General features: G+C 45.8%; 2 protein-coding genes across 8 annotated transcripts in view; one reads left to right on the top strand and one right to left on the bottom strand.

Moving 5' to 3' along the window:
• The window catches only part of ERI3 (ERI1 exoribonuclease family member 3), a 208,430-nt gene extending 204,452 nt beyond the window's left edge, over window positions 1–3,978 (top strand). For all 6 annotated transcript variants that reach the window (XM_082228907.1, XM_082228908.1, XM_082228909.1 and 3 more), the window contains one exon: window positions 2,553–3,978. In XM_082228907.1, the coding sequence (XP_082085033.1) occupies window positions 2,553–2,635 (83 nt within the window). In that variant the 3' untranslated portion in view covers window positions 2,636–3,978. The remainder of the gene's footprint in view (window positions 1–2,552) is intronic.
• Window positions 3,979–4,958: 980 nt separating this feature from the next.
• Window positions 4,959–17,934, bottom strand: part of DMAP1 (DNA methyltransferase 1 associated protein 1) — a 36,225-nt gene continuing 23,249 nt past the window's right edge. For both annotated transcript variants that reach the window (XM_082228881.1, XM_082228880.1), the window contains exons 9-11: window positions 13,532–13,604; window positions 12,232–12,515; window positions 4,959–7,952 (exon numbers count right to left, since the gene is read on the bottom strand). In XM_082228881.1, coding sequence (XP_082085007.1) covers window positions 7,893–7,952; window positions 12,232–12,515; window positions 13,532–13,604 — 417 coding nt within the window. In that variant the 3' untranslated portion in view covers window positions 4,959–7,892. The remainder of the gene's footprint in view (window positions 7,953–12,231; window positions 12,516–13,531; window positions 13,605–17,934) is intronic.

Here is a 17,934-nt window from a genome sequence, read left to right on the forward strand (position 1 = left end):
ACTTACTCCTGAGTAGACATGGTAAGGGTTGCATTGCAAATGGGCAAGCTCTGCTCATTATATAAGATCCCTTGCCCCCCCTCCCATTTCTGTAGTCACTCTGCTGCTTCTTTGCAGCTGTTACCAATCTGACTAATGTATGCACCTTGGTGTATGCCGATTTTCATTTTTTTAAACGTAGAATTTTCATCTTTTAGTTGCTTTTGATAAAAAATGCTTGGTTTTGTTAGCCTAGCTATGTAAACTCCCAATGCAGTTGAAGAGCAGAATGCCATCTGTTTCCCCCTAGTTGTGCTACCAGCATTCAATAGGTTAAGCAGGGGGAAGGTAGATGGGGGGCTGTTTCGTGTATCTGTTGACACCCTCCCCAAATACTCAAGCTCCTGCACTTTGGGGCCAAGACAGGTTGGGTGGCAGCTTCCTGCTCCATTCGGCCCCTGGCGTTCATTCCTCAGTCGGTGTGCCTGTCTCCTAGACAGTGAAATATGGCCACAATTAGCCCGGATACAGTTCAATTATGATAAACAGCGCTTGCACCCTTTAAGCCGTGATTAAAAGGCCTCCCCCCTTTGATAGAGAGACCTAATTTCACATTATTATCGCTGCCGCTTGATTATAAAGCACTCCCTGGATTTACAGTTAAGAGACGGATGTGGAGGCGCTGCTTTATCATTTACACATCAGTAATGATGCAGCTGTCCTTCTGCCACAACATCCATTTACTAGCAGGGGTGTGGGTGGGTGTTCTGCTTCCCTCCCCCCGTCAGAGTGGCAGCGCCACCCCATGTCATCCAGGCCCTGCCTGCCACATGCAAGTGGGCAAAGTCACCCTTACGGTAACAGCGTGATGAATGGGCGCACACTAATGAAATGGAGACATCAAGGCGTGGGGCGAGGAAGAAAGAGTGCTGATGGGAGGCAGCGGAGCTGTCCCGAGTCGGAGGGGAGCGGGAAGAAGGATCGCCTCGCCACCGTGTGCTGTCAAGGGAGAAATTACACATTTACTCTTGCTTTTTCTTAAGGAGACGGCCACCATAGATCAAAACATGGATTTACAAGCCAATTTTCAACATGAAATATAGACACCAGGAATCAATTTAAGGCTTGCTTCTATTTTAGCAAACTCTGCTTGCGTTTAGTCCCAGGTAAATAATGCGAGCCAGCCCAACCCTGCTTCCCTGTTAGTTCAGAAGAGAATGGAGCTTGCTCTACTTACCGGTCCATCCTTCTGTCATCCTTCCAATATAAAAGATGAGGAAAGGTGCAAGAGCTGGACTGGAACTAGTGGGGGCCTGTGATGAAAGTCCACACCAAAAGTGTGCAGGAAAGCTACATTTATAGCTGTTGCCCTAATCAAGGCTTTTTATTTAGTGTGTCATGCAATACAGAACCTAGAATCTAGAAAATCTGAAATGCAACTTTAAAAGCATGTTTCTATCCCTCATTGTTGGTTTTTGAAAAGAAAGAAATGCGACCAGTTTCTGTTAATGCTTCAGGATGAAAAAATAGATGAGTGGTGTTGCCAGGAGTTTTATCTTCTATTTCAAACATTTAGAGAATGTGAGGGGGGATTTCCCCTTCACAGATTCCTTTCATGTCTCCAAACTCCTGCCCCCTTTGTTTTGAAAAAAACAAAAACAAAAAAACCCCCCAAATTCTGTTGATTTGCAATTTTTCATTTTGTATAAATTAGATAAACGGGCATTTTGCAGGGAAATGTACTTAAATCATCATCAAAATCTTTTGCACACCTAATTCAAGATATCTTTGTAGAACAGTAACACAGCTGAGTCCGCTGAGTCCATACCCCACTTTATTGGAAATGGCAGAATGCGCCGTGAAGATCTACTTGCCATAGTCAGGAAGCTTAAGTTGGGATGAGACAAAAGGCTCATCCACACTTCAGCTTTCCAAGAGGCTTTCTGCTTGTCCCATGCTTTTTAGGCACAGCTCTGAGCAGTTTTCCATTTGCCTTGCCTCTTTCCCCAGGAAAACCCACTCTTTACCTCTGAATCAGAGCAAACATCAACACGCCAAAATCCCAACTGGCATTTGCTCCGATTCAGTGGTAAAGAGCAGGTTTTCCCAGGGGAAAGTGGTGGGACAAGCAGAAGTGTGGACGAGCCTAGAGACAAGAAGGACATTTCATGCTGCCAGTACTACCACAGCAAATCTAGGGTGTGCATGAATCATAGAGGTGTTTGCATGCATGCATGCATGCTTATGGGCACATATGTCTGCGAAAGGTCAGCTTTTATGTGTGGATTGTTGTATGCAGTGCTTTTTTTCCTGGCGGTACTCAAGGATACCCAATACCGGCAGTTTTTTTTCTAGAAGCAAAGTACTGCCTATAAGTATGGGGTATGTGTGTGATCCTTTTTTCCAAGCATTTTCATACCTGTCCAATTCAACATTGTTTTATTGATGTTTTAATATGATGTAAACCGCTTTGAGATTTTTCTTAAAAATATGAAGTGGTATAGAAATGAAATAAATAATAAGAAGAAGAATAACATGACCGTTCTCACGCCCTTTCTTCCTTTGACCGGCAGATGACTGCAAGAACATTGCCAACATCATGAAGACACTGGCTCACAGAGGGTTCATCTTCAAGCAGACCTCCAAGCCCTTTTGATCTCTGGGGCCGGCCAGACAGGGCTGCATGCGGCCGGCTCCTGCTACCTGGGCGTGATGGGCTGGAGCATTCGAACGACAGAAAGAGGACAGAGGAACGAGCAACCCCACGACTCCGTCAGTTTTGCTGTTCTGCCAGTAGAGGCTGTATATATGGAACTGGAATCTCTGTGTAGGCCTGACGTGACTCCCTCTCTGGGGCCGGCTGCCTGCCCGGCCTGGCCCAGCCTGCAGCCCCCTAGGGCGCTTGCTCCACATGGTTAGAGACGTAGATTGTTTTCCCTTTTGTTGGCTTCCGATTTCCATTGGCATCTTTCTCTCTCTCTCTGCTCATATTTGCGCCTGTAGCAAGACCGTGGCGCCATGTTTGGGGCACTCGCCCTTATTACTTTGAGTCCAATATCGCAACAACCGCGGTCAAGCCCCCCTCCCCTTTTCCTGTGTGAATCTGTTACTGTGTCTCCTGCGTGTCAGCTAAATATTGACTGAGCAGCATCCAGACAGCCCCTCCCCCCTTCTTCGGCAGGCTTCTTCCCTCCTTCCCTTCTGTTTTGAATAAACACTAACCCTCTGATTCCTTCTGTATGTGATCTGAGGAAGCTTGGCTCTTTCTGTTCAAGGTAAAGTGCCTGTATTCCCTGCCCACCAAGAGCCACCTATCTCCCTGGGGCTTCATTCAGCAGGGGTTATCGTAGGCAGGAGCATCCTGGCTGATGCTCACCGCCATGTCCTGCATTTCTTGAACCCTGTGATCCCTTGCTCATGCCTCCTCAGAACATGGGGAACCCTACTGTGCATCCACCCTGCACTTGCGCATGGCCCCCCTATGGAGCATGCAGTCCATTGCAGGCAGTGGACGTGCCCATTACTGCTAGCCCAGCAGGGGTTTGTGTTCCCATTACCCAGCAGGGATCTGCAAATTGACTGACATCTCTGTTACTGCCCCTTTGCTCACCTGACTTCCTCTTCCTCCTACAACGGCTGCAACTGACTTGTTGCTTTGAGAGGTGTGGCCTATTCTTCCTATCCTATTCCCATCACCTTGGTCCAGTGTGGGAAGAGGGAAATAAAGAATGACTCGCCCTCTCCCAGCTCAGTATTTTCCTGAAACCTTCTGCCCTAGCTTTTGCTGAATGGATCCCCAGATGGATAGGCTCCAGCTGCCACCTACCTGGGAGCCACACCAAGAGTCAGGCTGTGAGCTGATACAGGCACTGGGCCTTACCGGTAAATAATGCATGGTGTGTGGATGTTCCAGCTGAACCCAACCTGACCTCCTCATTGGCTCGTTATTCCCATCCTTGCTGTAAATGTGCCACATGAATAAAGTTTGGGGGAAAGGAACCTGGCTCCTTGTATGCTGTAAGGGAATGGGGCCGGGGGGAGGCTTTATCTGAAATATGCTGCTAAGTAAACTCCTTTTCCCAGTACCTCTTCAACTGCCCATGTAATCTGGCAGTAACTGCACAGATGTTTCTCCCATCCTTAAATGGATTTGCATTCTGGGATTGTTTTGTGACACAAGTATCACCCGCATATTCCCATCTGTAGCCAAAACAAAAGCTGCTTCCTTATTAGTTCTTCCCCAGGAAAGTATCTTGAGAATAGGTCATACTTCCTTTACAATAAGCCTCCTGCCCTGTGCTCTACACCAGGGGTGGGAAACCTCCAGCCCACAGCCCTAATCAGGCCTCAGGGGCCATTTTGTCCAAGTCACACTCACCTGCCTCACACCTGACATAATGTGATGTCAGGCAAAGAGGCAGCTGCAAAGGAAGAAGCAGGAACCTTAAAGTTTGATCCTGCTTCTTCCTTAGCAAGTGGAGCTTGTATCTGACACCTTTTAGATTTGGAGCTCCCAAGTAGAGCTGAGTTTTGCTGAAAGTGGTATTTGCACCCACTGCCAATCAGTGGGCACCATTAAAATGTTTTCATACCATCTGTTTAACATTACTGAAGGGCCCCTCAATGAAAGGAGGATCCTGAAGAAGCCAAATATTTACATCTTATCACCTCGGCTCATTGCACCATCAAGGATGCTTAGCACACAAAGTTCATAGGATGCTTGGGCCACAGGGGCACAGGAGAACACTTTGGCTCATGCACCCTCCTCAATCTGCAGGTAGAAGTGGTGCTCACAGAGGGCAATACTCAGGTCTAGATACTGGCCCCCTGTTGAAGTTTATATGGTTTCCCATCCTTTTCTCTCCGTTAGCTACGACAATATACCATGTAAAACAGAGCAAAGCCTGGAGCTACATGTTAAAAAAATCATGACTCATTTTATAGAAGTCAAATAAACTTGAACACAGAAGGCCAATGAATAATTACCAAATGTTTGTTTAGTGCTACATGACCTAAGATGGCTTATGCACCAATGTGAACAATCTTTTATGATTTAGACAACAATGACAAATGGGAGATTGAAAACAAAGCAAGCTGCTTGGAGAACATACTAATTGACTCCGTAGCTTAAGACAAAGCCCCAAATAAATCACGATCCCCTTTCAGTGTAGGTCTCTGTTCTTTCCCCTCCCAGTGTAGCAGTGAAAAGTTTGGGGGTCTGTTCCAGTTAGGGCCACCTCTCTCTTTATGGCACCACTGCAGAAGGTAATTGCTTTATCAACCCTTTGTCTATGTCTGCCATGCCTTTCCATCCACATGACCATTCATGCAGTAGGGGTTGAAATGAGAACATACTAGATACAACCAGCAGAGTTAGCAAAGCCTGTGTCAACCACCACCCACTGAAGCCTTGTAGGCCAGTCCATCTCACTTTGGGAGGTTTGTCCTCCAAGCACTAGAGAATATAACTGAGCCTTTCCCACCTCAGGTTAGGGACTTGAGATCAAAGGTCATAGGGATTTTAATGGCTCCCTCTGTGTAATCACCTGATCAGTTTTATTGATTCAGTGTCGATGGAGTCGTCTAATTAGTTTTCTATGAAAACGAAGAACTTGGCCTTTGACCTTTCTTTCTGCCAGCAAGAATGTAAATCAAAGGGCATTGTCATGCACTATCGATTCCCAGTTGCACTTGAAATGGGAAGGGGAAGGTAGAGCATGAGTTAGGTCTGACAGCAGCAGGCCAAAAGTATCATAGCCCTCCTTCCAACATGTTTCTGATGGAAGATGAATATCTGAAAGGGCTGGGCTAGGGTGGAGGGAGAAGAGTACAATTCAGTAATTAAAACAGTCAGCAAGCTGGAGAAACTCCAGACCAGAATGGAGGGCTACCTCATAGGCCAGCACTCAATATTTTTACACTGATGAAACCCAAGTTACTTACAGTTAGCTCTTCTTGAGGGTATCACTGGCCTCACTGCCTGCCACACACTGGAGAACATGCAACTGAAGTCTTTAGACGTAGCCAGTCAATCTCTTCCTGCTGAGGGCAAGGGTTATACCTAGGGCTTTGTATTCTGCACTAAAAACCCCATCAAAATTAAAATTAAAACTGGAATCCCATGGCCTGTATGCATTATGCAAATGTGCACATATTTGCTCATTTTGCATAATTTATTTTGCTACTCTAGGGAAGGGTAAAGAGCTATGCAAAACACCACAGTCTGATCACTAGAAGTCCTACTTAGCCCTCCTATGGCTTCAGAGATCTCACCAGAGATACTCACACACCTTCAAGGTGACCTTTGTAAAAGCTTATGGGCTAGAAACTTCCTTCTTGGTGCTGAATTCTATATTTAATAGCAAAACATAGCCTTTCCTGCAATTGTATACACAGGCTTAATTATACTGACTTGAAATATTCAACCCTACACTATCAAACCAAACCTTCTAGCAATGAGAAATGGATGCTTCTTGGTTCTTGGAAAACCAGCATGCATACAAGCTGGTTGCTCCATTGGTCACTAAACAACGCAATTATCACACACCAAGTCACCTCTGGAGGGTATAAAAGTTACTGGTCTGCATACAGCAGGCTACAACAGGAAAAGGCAACCGTGAACACACTGAACAAAATGGAACTTTCTTCCAAGTAAACACACGCAGGATTGTCCTGTTAAAAGAGTCTGTAGAACTACTTTTTTATGTTAGCACAAAGAACTCACCGTGACACTCGGGATGGGTATGTATGTCCACAAAATAACACAGAATAATTCTGGCTACTCTCAACAGATATGGGAGGGTACCTCACCTACCTGTGAGACGAGAAAACTAAGGATGCAGCATTAAATTGGCTCACTAAATTGAAAATTTGTTTAACTAAAAAGGTGCCACTGCTCAAATCAAACGGAAGATCTAAATTATTTTTAGTATAAGGACTTGGAAAAATACATGGAGAGCAGGCAACATCTTGGCAGAGGCATGACCCCCTCTCATCAGAGCAGGAAATATCTCCTGCAACGAATGAATGCATCACCTAAGATACAGTATGGCGTTCTTTTCCTCAACTCTATTGTTTAATTCATATGCAGGGCACATGAGTCAAGCAACTGTTCTATAATTAGATGAAACACTGAGGGAAATAGGAACTTTGTGGACATCCAGAAGAACATTCTGTGAGAATAAGCCAGAAACAAGCAAGCATGTCTTCCAGTGGGAATGGGATGGTGGTATGAGAATTAGGGCACAACTAGGACCATAAAAAAGACTATGCTTCAATGGTGGCACTGCAAAAGGTGGAAGACCTTCAGTGTTCAAAGCGCCTGAGATATGTCTCTTTTCTTGCAAAGATAAGTTTTCAATAAAATAATTTATCCATTAACTCTGCACTGCAGTCTCTGATACTACAACCGAGTCTTCCTTGCAGCTGTGAGATAGTTAATCGTGTAGCATTATACTAGGGCGTGCGTTTGTCCCCTCCTGCCTCACATGCGTCATAAAAACTATTCTAATCCATAAGATCTAGCTGATGATCCAGTACCTGCCTACTCCAGCTCAAGATCGATCTAGACAAAAGCAGCTCCTACCACCATAAAGGTGCTTCTGCCCACCCACAAGTGCTGGATTAGATTCAGATTATGGAACAAGAGGTAATGGATTCTGTATTTACAAGGAAGTTTACAAAAATCAGACATAGGAAAGACAACACAATCACCACAGCAACAACCAGTATGAGGCTGTTAATGCAAGGAAGTCCAACCCATTTACCTGGGGCAGCAACACCCTTTTCTGGAACAAGAGAGGGCAATGTCACTGCAGGAATCCCATAGCATAAAGTACGCATACTGCAGCCATCTTGCCCCTGCAGTCAGTGTCCTGATCCTCCGACATCCAGGATCCGGAACTTCAGGCTATTCATGGCTTCTTCACTTTTTTGACAGACGATGAACTGGAAGCAGATTCTCTGCGCTTTCTCTGTTCCAAGAAGCAGAAATGAAAGACAGGTGTTAACGAGGTCAGAACATCCGGCTCAGTGCTAGATGCAACACAAACCCTTTTCTAGAACCCAAGGTATTGGGTGTGTCCAGACAAGGAATTCAGGAAGAAAACCACCACACAACACCCGAGAAGACTCTGGACCAGGCCTGGTACTTAAAAGCCCTGGAGGAACTTTGAGGCACAACAGTAAGCTTGTTTTTTCACCATAAAATGGTCTTATAAATGACTCTAGTGACAAAACTAAGGAAGGGATGGAAAGAGGATGGAAGTTCCAATACAAACCCCCTGGTATGGGGCAGACCTTTCCGGAGCCAGTATTTCTAGGTTTGACACATAAAGGGAAGGAGTAGAGGTAACCACAAGCCTGCCTGAAGCTTGTGAATTAGCATTTAACGAGGTTAGCAGATTCCACTGGCTGATGCATGAACCCTAAATCAGTCACAGGCCTCCCAAGGGCACACAGTGAAAACTTAGCAAAGAGTTGGGATGTCTGCAAATTGTACTAAATGTGCCTGAAGTTTCCTCAACAGATCAACTTGGAGAGAGAGTGCAATGCAGAGAAAAGGGAAGTGATCCACCGAAATTATCAAGCAACATTGGCAGTTTAAGGACAATGCAGGAAGTGAAAGGCATTTAAACAAACAAACAAAAAACCCAACCCACCACCATCTCCTTTTCCAGGTCCACGGTGAATGGAGGAAAGAAATTAAAATGAGCCCTCTTGGGAACCACAGGCTGCCATCCACCACCTTTCCTTGTTTTAAATGTTTCAGGCATAAAGGATTGAGAGCCTGTATTAATAATGAAGCCCCCACACTTCTTGGGGATGCAACTATCTCCATGGCAGAAAATGCATGCCTAACTGCCTTCAGTGGCTTTGATTAGTGGGGAAAGCGCACCACTTCGTTAACTGGCACCCTATGAAAAACAATACCTAGAATTTTGGGAAATTAGGAGCAAAGGTACATTTAAAGCAGCCAGCCCAACCTGGAAACAAAGGAGTGGGGGCCTGAGAGCTTCCCAGGGAGGCTGCCGAATTAATGGGGATGAGCGCATGTGTTTGATAATCTTTATATGGCAAAAGAGCCATCTTTCAAATATGTCACAAATTCATATTAATCACCTTCCCTAGCTTGGCTCTGCCCGTCGCCGTGGGCAAAAACGGAAAGTGTCTGGTTAGGAAAAATGTTCTACATTGTAATTTACAAGAGCCTGGGAACCTGGCTCCCTGTTAATGGAAAGGAATGATTTTAAAATGAGAAAATATATATTATAAAACACACACGTATCATGATACAGATACACATTTATATAGACGCGGAAGCGAGCTTTCTAACTCCATCTGGAAGGAAGGATGTTTGATGTTAACAATGTAACTTCTCACTTTCAAGCAGGCTCAGAAAACAAGGAGCCGGCAGGAGTTCAGATAAAGGCAGCTTAAAAGTCAAATGATTCTGACTCTGAACCTGAGACTTCTTAGAGGCAAGGTCCTTTCCTTTCCCCATTAATGGGCTGACTTGTGAGCCCAGGAACAAAGTGCGCTGATGTGAGGAATTCTGAGGAGAGTCAACTCATTATGGATGGGCGAGTGGAGTCTGAGTCGCACAAATCAAAGGCTCTAATCTGGAGTAACTGGCTGCACTTCTGCTTGGAACTAATTTGTTCCCAAGTTATACTCACCTTTCACCCTGCAAAGGCCCAGAGTAGCGTCCCTCCTGGGTCAGCAGAGCAATGCTCTGGGGTGGGGGTGGGGAGAAGGCTCCCTTCACTGTGGGCTGCCAGCAGTGGGCATCATGACATGCCCACAGCAGACTAATCAAGGCTGGGGTGCACTGGGTTGGCAGTCCGGTGGCCAAAAGCTGAGCCTATGAAGGTGGATATTCTCTTCTATTTTTTTCCAGCCTGCGGTGAGAGGGAAATGTAGCACTAAAAGCCTAGTGGTGTCACGTGCAGATGCTTGAATGCTAGACCATCTCTCCTACAGAATTACAAAAAAGAGTCCACTTTCCATTGTAACAGAGCTAGCACCCCAAGGGAAATACTGAAGAAGCTTTGGGGAAGGAACAATTGCTCCTCTAAGGTTCCTGTGTAGTCTTTCAGGTCCACACCAATGACCAGCAATTTGCTTGCCATTCACAGGTGGTTCAAATGCCTGTATATATTATTTGGGATGAGAGAGCATGTGGTGGGTGGGTTTGTTGCTAATGCAGGATACAGTGGGGAGGCTTCAAAATTCATTACTGGGAAGGAGGTGCTGTCAGGAGAGGGAGCAGAAAACTGAAAGCTAGAACTTTTGGAAAAAACCAAACAAGGCACTTTTTAATATGCAGAGAACATGGTGAAACGTGAAGCCAAGATGTGTTTCTCCACATACATAGTAGCTCCATGCCAGGCAACTTAACAAGAGCTGTTGGAGACAGGCATGATATTTTATGTGTTCTCTAGTCTACAGAATCACCCTGGCTGCCAGGGTAAAGTCCTAATAGACTTCATTCTGCGTGTGAGCCTTGTTCTGTGCTCTTGTCTTTTCTGCATATCATGGATTGGGGAAAGGCCACACTACTGGAGCTGCGAGCATTTATAGAGTGTTTTATTTGTTATACTTTTCCACACAGGAGCTCAGAATGACAATTTAGCCTAGCAACAATTCTATGTGGTAGACCAGCCTGAGAGATGCTGCCTTGCCCAAGTCACTCACTGAGCTTCCTAGCCAAATAGTAATTTGAACCCAGGCTTCCCATGTTCAACCCCAATAATCTAGCCACAACAACAACAATGGCTCCCACGTCTGAGAATTGCAGAAAATTATCGCTCACTGACCACCTGTTTAAGCCAATGTCCACTTGTTCACTCAGGTGGTGTCATATACATAGAGACAGGCAGTAGGAAAAATACTCTGGATGCTTTAGTCATGGAGCAGAATGGTTCTATGGTTCTATGCCCAAATAACTCCCACAGCAGCAGGATCAGCTCCCTGAAAGGCAGGGAGAGAGACACACACAAACTCCACCGAAAGTGGGACAGCTTCTCTGATTGGCAGAAGTCATTCCACACACACCCCAATGACACCACTCCCCCACATACTTATGCCCCTCCCCTCCATCTTGGCAGCAACAGTGAACCTCCCTGAGATGCCCCCCTCCTGCTGGGTGGAATTTCTTTCCCCTCCAAAGACAGCATAAAGTGGTCACAGTGTGAATGCGCTTGACCTTTTGTCTTGGACTAATCTAATTGTGTCGTCTTTGTGTAACCAGCCGGTAAAGGTCAGAGCTGTATTTAACAGGGGGCCCTTTAGGTACCAAATTTGCCTTGCAGTGAATTAACTTGATTATATTTCTTTCAAATATGTCAGAGCCCAGGTCACATTAACCCTCCTGGTGCTGCCTTCATTCTTTTTGTTCCTATTCCAAGCATGGAGTTGGAAAAGAGCAGCACTAGGGAAACATAAGTGCAATGTTTTGTAAACAGACGCAAGTCAGTGAAAACTCTCTAGAGGAAGAAACGGATTCTGAACTGGCCTGCTGCTGAGGCTTGCTGACCCCGCCCCCCAAAGCAGGTGAGAATTTATGACAGAGATGTGGGGCTCAATAGTATGGTGAAGCCCATTCAGTAGGAGAAGCCTCTAAGAATGAGCGATTACTCAAAACTCCATGTCACCTTTAGAGCTTACAGAGAAAGTTACTTGAATTTCAAAAAAAGAAGTCATTAAAAAAAAAAAAAATCCTGACACACTGCTGTGCCAACATACTGGTGGCCAGCTGACTAATGACCTGATCATATCCATGTTAAGCACAAGTCATTGGAGTAATCCCATTTACTCCACTGGAAAAAAAACTTTCTTGGGCATAGAACCATGGAGCGGAAAGACAGAGGATCTCCTTTACTGAGAGGAGATGGAGCAAGCTTGTTTTCTCCTGCTCTGAAGGGTAGCACTTAAACCAATGGCTTCAAGTTACAAGAAAGGATATTCTGACTAAGCATCAGGAAGAACTTTCTGACAGTAAGAGCTGTTCGACCGTGGAACAGACCCCCACAAGATGTGATGGACTCTCTGAGGTTTTAAAGCAGAGATTGGATGGCCATCTGCTATGCATGCTTTAGTTCAGAGTCCTTCATTGCAGGGGGTTGGACTAGATGGCCCTTGGGGTCCCTTCCAACTCTACAATTCTATGATTCCCGAGTGACCTTTGCAGTGATAGTGTTTCAAGCAGGCCTAAAGGGGTGCAAGGGCATGCCAACATCAATATCTACTCACCGAATTGGGTGTGAGGGGAGCCCCCACCACATCAATGATCTGCTCCTTTGCGTCACCCTTGCTCTCTTCAGTGCACAAGCCTGACTGTCCATCAGCATGTGAGCCACCATCTGTGCTGGGCCCTGTGCTACCCGCTTTGGCCAATGCCTCATAGCGATGCCGCAACATCTGCAGCTCATATTCACAGTTTGCGAATGCTTGCTTGAGCTCATATAGCAGCACCAGATCACTGCGCAACTCGTTGAACATCTGGACAATCTCCTCTGTCGGCATTGGACTCAGGTCTGGAGGAGGCGAAAGGAAGAAAGTTAAGCAAGGGAACTCTGTCCCTTGCCAGCTGCAGACTGCTCCAATGCTCCTCTGTAGGTCTTCGTTCAGTCCATACTGGCTAAAGCAGAAAACATTAAAAAGTCGAAGTCCTTTATTGCCCCAGATGTAGCACAACTGGGAAGTTTTGCCTGCATCAGACTCACTGCCAGCCAAGCCTTCACTGCTGTGCCAAGCCAGGGATGTGAGGACAGTCTAGATCAGTATTTTGCAACCTTGGGTCTCCAGCTGTTTTTGGACTACAGTTCCCATCGTCCCTGACCATTGGTCTTGCTAGCTAGGGATGATGGGCGTTGTAGTCCCAAATCAGCTGGAGACCCAAGGTTGGGATGGTCTAGAAGAAGCTCCTCTTCAAAGGAAGGCATCAGTTGTGCAACCCCGTTAGTACACAACCTGAGCAAGCCACTGAAGCCAAGCATTACTGTACTTGCTGAATCCAGGGAGTCCACTGCCTCCCCTACCCAGGAGAGGCTAGAGGGGGGTTGTATTTTGCCCCTTAGCCAAAAAGTGCAGGCCAGGCATATCCCCACACAGGTCGCGTGGGACCCATCCAGAAGAGGAGCAACAAGGAAGCACAAAAGCCAGGCAGAGTCTCACAGACAATGGCCACTAACCCCTTTCACAGTACCTCTCCCTGCACGAAGAGATTTGCCTCCTTAATACTGGGCTGTCACTCTCGATGGCTTAAAGAACCCAAACAAGAGAGAAAGAGACAAAAGACTCTGTTCAAATACTTTTCGACTGGGAGGAATTTTTTGAGGGGGGATATTCTTGTGCATCATCTTCTGGCTTTTACCCCTCTGCTGCTGCTTCTTTTTTTTAACAAAACACATAAGATCTTATTTTCAAACCCATTCACATAGTGTTATTCAAGGAACTGGCTGTATTACTTGGGGGAAAAAATAGCCCCTCTCGACTACAAAGGCTTTGCTCCATGGGTCTCTCTCTCTCTCTACCTGCCCTCTTTACTCACCTACTCCGAGTTCCATCAGCATCTGCTCCAAGGCTTTAATCTTCTTCTGTCCCACGGAGCTCGGCAGTTTCATCTGGAATACAAAGGTAACAGCCACACAGCTCTGAGCTAGCCCTCACTCACAGCCGCCTAGTTCAAACGGCAAGGGAGCTTTGCTTTTTATAGTGCACGGGGAAAAAAGCGAGCCAAAGAAAGAAAGAGAGAAAAGGGAAATCAAGTGCTGGGAGAGGGAGGCAGAAAGAAGGCCTGAAAGTTTGCAGACGAGGGCCAAGGGCAGGGACTGAAAAGCCTGGTCGCAAGGGCTTTTCAGTTCCTCCCGGTGCCAAGATGCGGAGATGCACAGCTTTACAGCTTCCATGTGCAACTGAATTAACAACAAAAGTTCTGCTCCGCTTCGAACCCTCTCCCGCAGTGCCCTGCCCATCAAAGAGCTCAATTACATAGCAGCTAATGTGCGATGCTGCCCTACTTTACTTGCTCTTGCCAGCCTGATTAGACTCGTGCACTAACAGACTTCCTTCTCCCTTTACCTGCCGAGCCCAGAGCCGTGGGATTCATTTACAGAGCCAGTTTTCTAACAAAAGACGCAAAGAGGCACAAAGAGCACACACACTAACTCAATTGGCAGAAGTGTGAACACACATTCACAGTGGAGCTGAGGGGGGTATGGGGAGCAGGGAAGTATTAGGCAGGGGCAGGGAACCCAAGCTGGGCATGAGATCACACTTAGCTAAAAAAAAACACCAAACCACCCTCACTACAATCCTACAGGCAGGAGCAACTCAGAACAAGCAGCTAAGGAAAAGTACAAAGAACTCAAGCACAATTTCAAGTGGGAAAAGGGGACTTGAGCATGCAGGGAAAACTAGCCAAGCTTATGGCCTTCAAACACACCCTTTGGGCTTCCAAAAACCCAAGTATAACAAGGACTACCTGGAAGGGCATCAAATTTGGATACCTGCCTCTTTCCATTTCTGCCCTTTGCCCTTTTCTGGCACAAGCAGAAAGTTGATCCCTGCACCACTGCTCAGTTTCTAGTATCAGGTCGATGCTCCTTGATTTTTCAATAGGAAATATAGGTATCAGCCTCTCTCAAAGGGCCACTTCCAAGTCATGAAGATACTGGGAGCAGGAAACTGGAAAAACTTCCCAGTTGCTTCCAGCCTCTGACCAGTTAGATAATTTAGAGCAGATTCGCATTACCAACTCACAGGAGGATTATATCATGTAAAGCGTCTCTCTGCACTGACAAATACTGCTGGGACACACCACCAAGGCTGCCAACCTCATGGACAATCACAGCATGGTTACAACCATCTTGTGAAAAACAATCAGCCTAAAATCAGGAAAGATGCAGCACAGATAATCACATAAATCAGCCTCACCTACAAGTGAAGGGATCAACTGCAGTGGTGAGAGGGAAACAGATTTCTACTGGCTGCCAAGGTAAGCCAATCAGAGGCCTGGTTTCAGGTAGGCACTATCAGAATTCTCATGAGGAAACAATAATTTTTGCCTTCTCTTAGTCATTACTACTCCCCATAGTGCCCATCCCTTTGCAGTAGGTTCTCAGAACTTCAGGCCAGAAACGGGGATCGTGAAGAATTCCCAAATCTGCAAAGGGCAGGCAGAGGTTCCCTTAGAGCAGGGTTTCCTAAACTTGAGCCTCAAGCTGCTTTTGGACTACAATTCCCATCACCCCTGACCACTGGTCCTGCTAGCTAGGGATGACGGGAGTTGTAGTCCAACAACAAGTTTGGGAAACCCTGCCTTAGAGTATGTGGAAGTAGCCAGAATGAGATGTCTAATGGGATTCTGAAGGTGCCAACAAGGGTCAACAATAAAACATGGAAGATCAGATTCTTAACACATGGTATCCTGCTTAAGAGAACAGCATCTCTTCTCAAGGAAACACTATTTCATCACATCCTGTTTTGAGGCTCTTCATGTATCCTTAGCAGTGGCGTAGTGTGGGTTGTCAGCACCCGGGGCAAGGCAAGTAATTTGCGCCCCCTAACCTGTGGATTTGCGCCCCCTAACCCTAACCCCCAGATGTTGCGCCCGGTGCGGCCGGCCCCCCCTGCACCCCCCACGCTATGCCACTGATCCTTAGAAAATCTACCGCCCCGCTATATAGGTTTTCTAGCCAGTAGAACAACACTTGTATGGCTGAGTTCTGGGGGGAAGCCATGTGATGCTTTCCATTCAGAATAAGCACCTTTCCTATCTGAAAGAGCTTTGTTAGTTTCTAGCTCACTCCTCCCTGCTAATCGCAGCTCCAGATATGCTGTCTTCTATATACTAGCAGAAGGAAATAAGGAGGATCTCCTTCATGTGTCAATCAGAGCTCCATCAATGACAAGCGAGGAAGGGCTGACAGCTGGACCCAGAGTCTTTAAACAGCCAGGATTATTGCCTTGCTATGTTTTGGCCTGATATATTGGCAGCTTCAAGAATAGGAAGGGACAGAAGCAGTCTGGATGGATTTGGATCTACCAATAGACCGCAGAAGAAATACGAGGCCAACTCAGGAGAAGCGGGACTGTTTTGAGTTTACTCGGCTTTAGAGAACATCAATTAAGCTTTCCTTTAATTTTGGGGGAGGATTTGGCCTGTGAACATGAAAGCTCCATTGGCTTCTTCAAGCAAGAGTATATTTTAATTTTACCGTCATTAAGAAAACGTTATGATTTATGCGGCTGCTGTCGAACTAATATCTTTAAAATTTAGCTGGCTAAGCCAATTCATCTTTAAGACTGATGAAGGTTGATTGCTCTCTATGCAAAATGTATTAAAACTAAATGAGGAGTCTATTACTCACAGGGCGCTGATAATCTGTTAGGTAGGCTCCGTTAGCCTGGCTGTCTCAACGACAGGGGAAGGCCCAGTGCTCCACTCACCTCGGCAGCCAAAAGCACAGGCAGCTAAGAAGAGCAGGCATTCTTAAATCCTGCAAGATTTTTGGTGCAATCAAGTTTGACAGAACTCTAAGGCTACAAAATACAGGACTCTGATAAACGGTGCTGGTTTTGGCTACCACAGGGACCTATTCCTCTGGCTATGTGTGGTGTTTCCCTCAAGCAGGACCTGTGACTAAAACTGTTGATGTTCTATGCTCTTTTCTGCTTGATTCAGAGACCAGGTTCAGGAGTGAGATTCAGCTCTATTTGCCCACAAAGAGATCTGGGTAACCCAACACCTCTAACAGAAGTGCCTTTCTGACATGACAGTCCTGTGACAGAGCTCACTAAAGTTCCTCTAATCCAGGAGTCTCAAGGTATTGCCCTAATAATGTGCAGGAAGGACGTTTCCCTGCATTAAGAGTCCACATTCCGCATCAGCCCTTCAGCAGAGATCCCGCTACACTGGATAAACAGAGATACAGCTTCATTCCCAACTCTGTCAATTAACCCTTTCTGCTTCAAAAGGATGCTTGTATCAATTTATGAGCAAAACGGGGGATGTCAATAGTCACATGTTGGTACATGTACTGAAGGCTGATGTAAAACCAAGTATGAAGTTGATATTAGTAGCATGTGCAGTTTTGTTCCTACGCACACTTCTCCATTTCCTTCCCAGACAAGTCTTGCATGGATCTTTAATGGGGGCATATTAATGCAATAATCCAGCTGTTTAGCATTGCTCTTTGACTGGATAGTGCTGGAAACAAAACATTGGGATGAGGCACAGGGCTGAATCAGTTTGACAAAGATGCTACCGAAAAATGCTGGTGGCCATTAGCCACCTAGATGGAATCTGCAGGCTACATATCTGAAACAACCATTCTGTATCTTGCAACACATCTCAGCTCAAAATGGCAACACTGCATGCTGGGACTTATGGCAGATTGAAAGCCTTCAGGAGCCACGTTAGATTAAAGGTGGACAATCACAACCTGCTGTTTTCCACTAGGCAATAAAGTGCTTCCCTTGGCACCCCACTGCAACACCGGAGAAAGTTCATTATTAAGCAAGTGCAATGGAAGGATTCTTGAAAAGCATGTAGTGTCAGGCCCTTCCTCTTTGTAATCTATTAGAATTATTTATTATTACTAAAGTCCCCAAATAATCATATCTCAAAAAATGGATTGCTCACATTGAAGAAGTGATTAGCTGGAATTTTTGAGGTTAATATATCTTGGATTCTCCCGTCTTCTGACAACCTCTCCCTGCAGCCCTCTTTGCAACGCCAGCTTGTGCTTATAATTATGCCAGCATCACTTTTGATTTAGGGACTCTGAGCCTTTGTCCTCGCTATAAACAACCAGTAAATGCATGAACTGTGCAGAAAGAGAAAAATAAATAAAAGGGCAACACACCAATATATGAATCAAGGCCACGTGACTGGAAGAAGAGCGCAAGTTTGCAGAGGGGCAAGTAGGTGGGACTTTCTCCCTGAACCAC

Source organism: Podarcis vaucheri (assembly GCF_965113315.1).
Source record: "Podarcis vaucheri genome assembly, chromosome: 6".
NCBI classification, from domain to species: Eukaryota; Metazoa; Chordata; class Lepidosauria; order Squamata; family Lacertidae; genus Podarcis; species Podarcis vaucheri.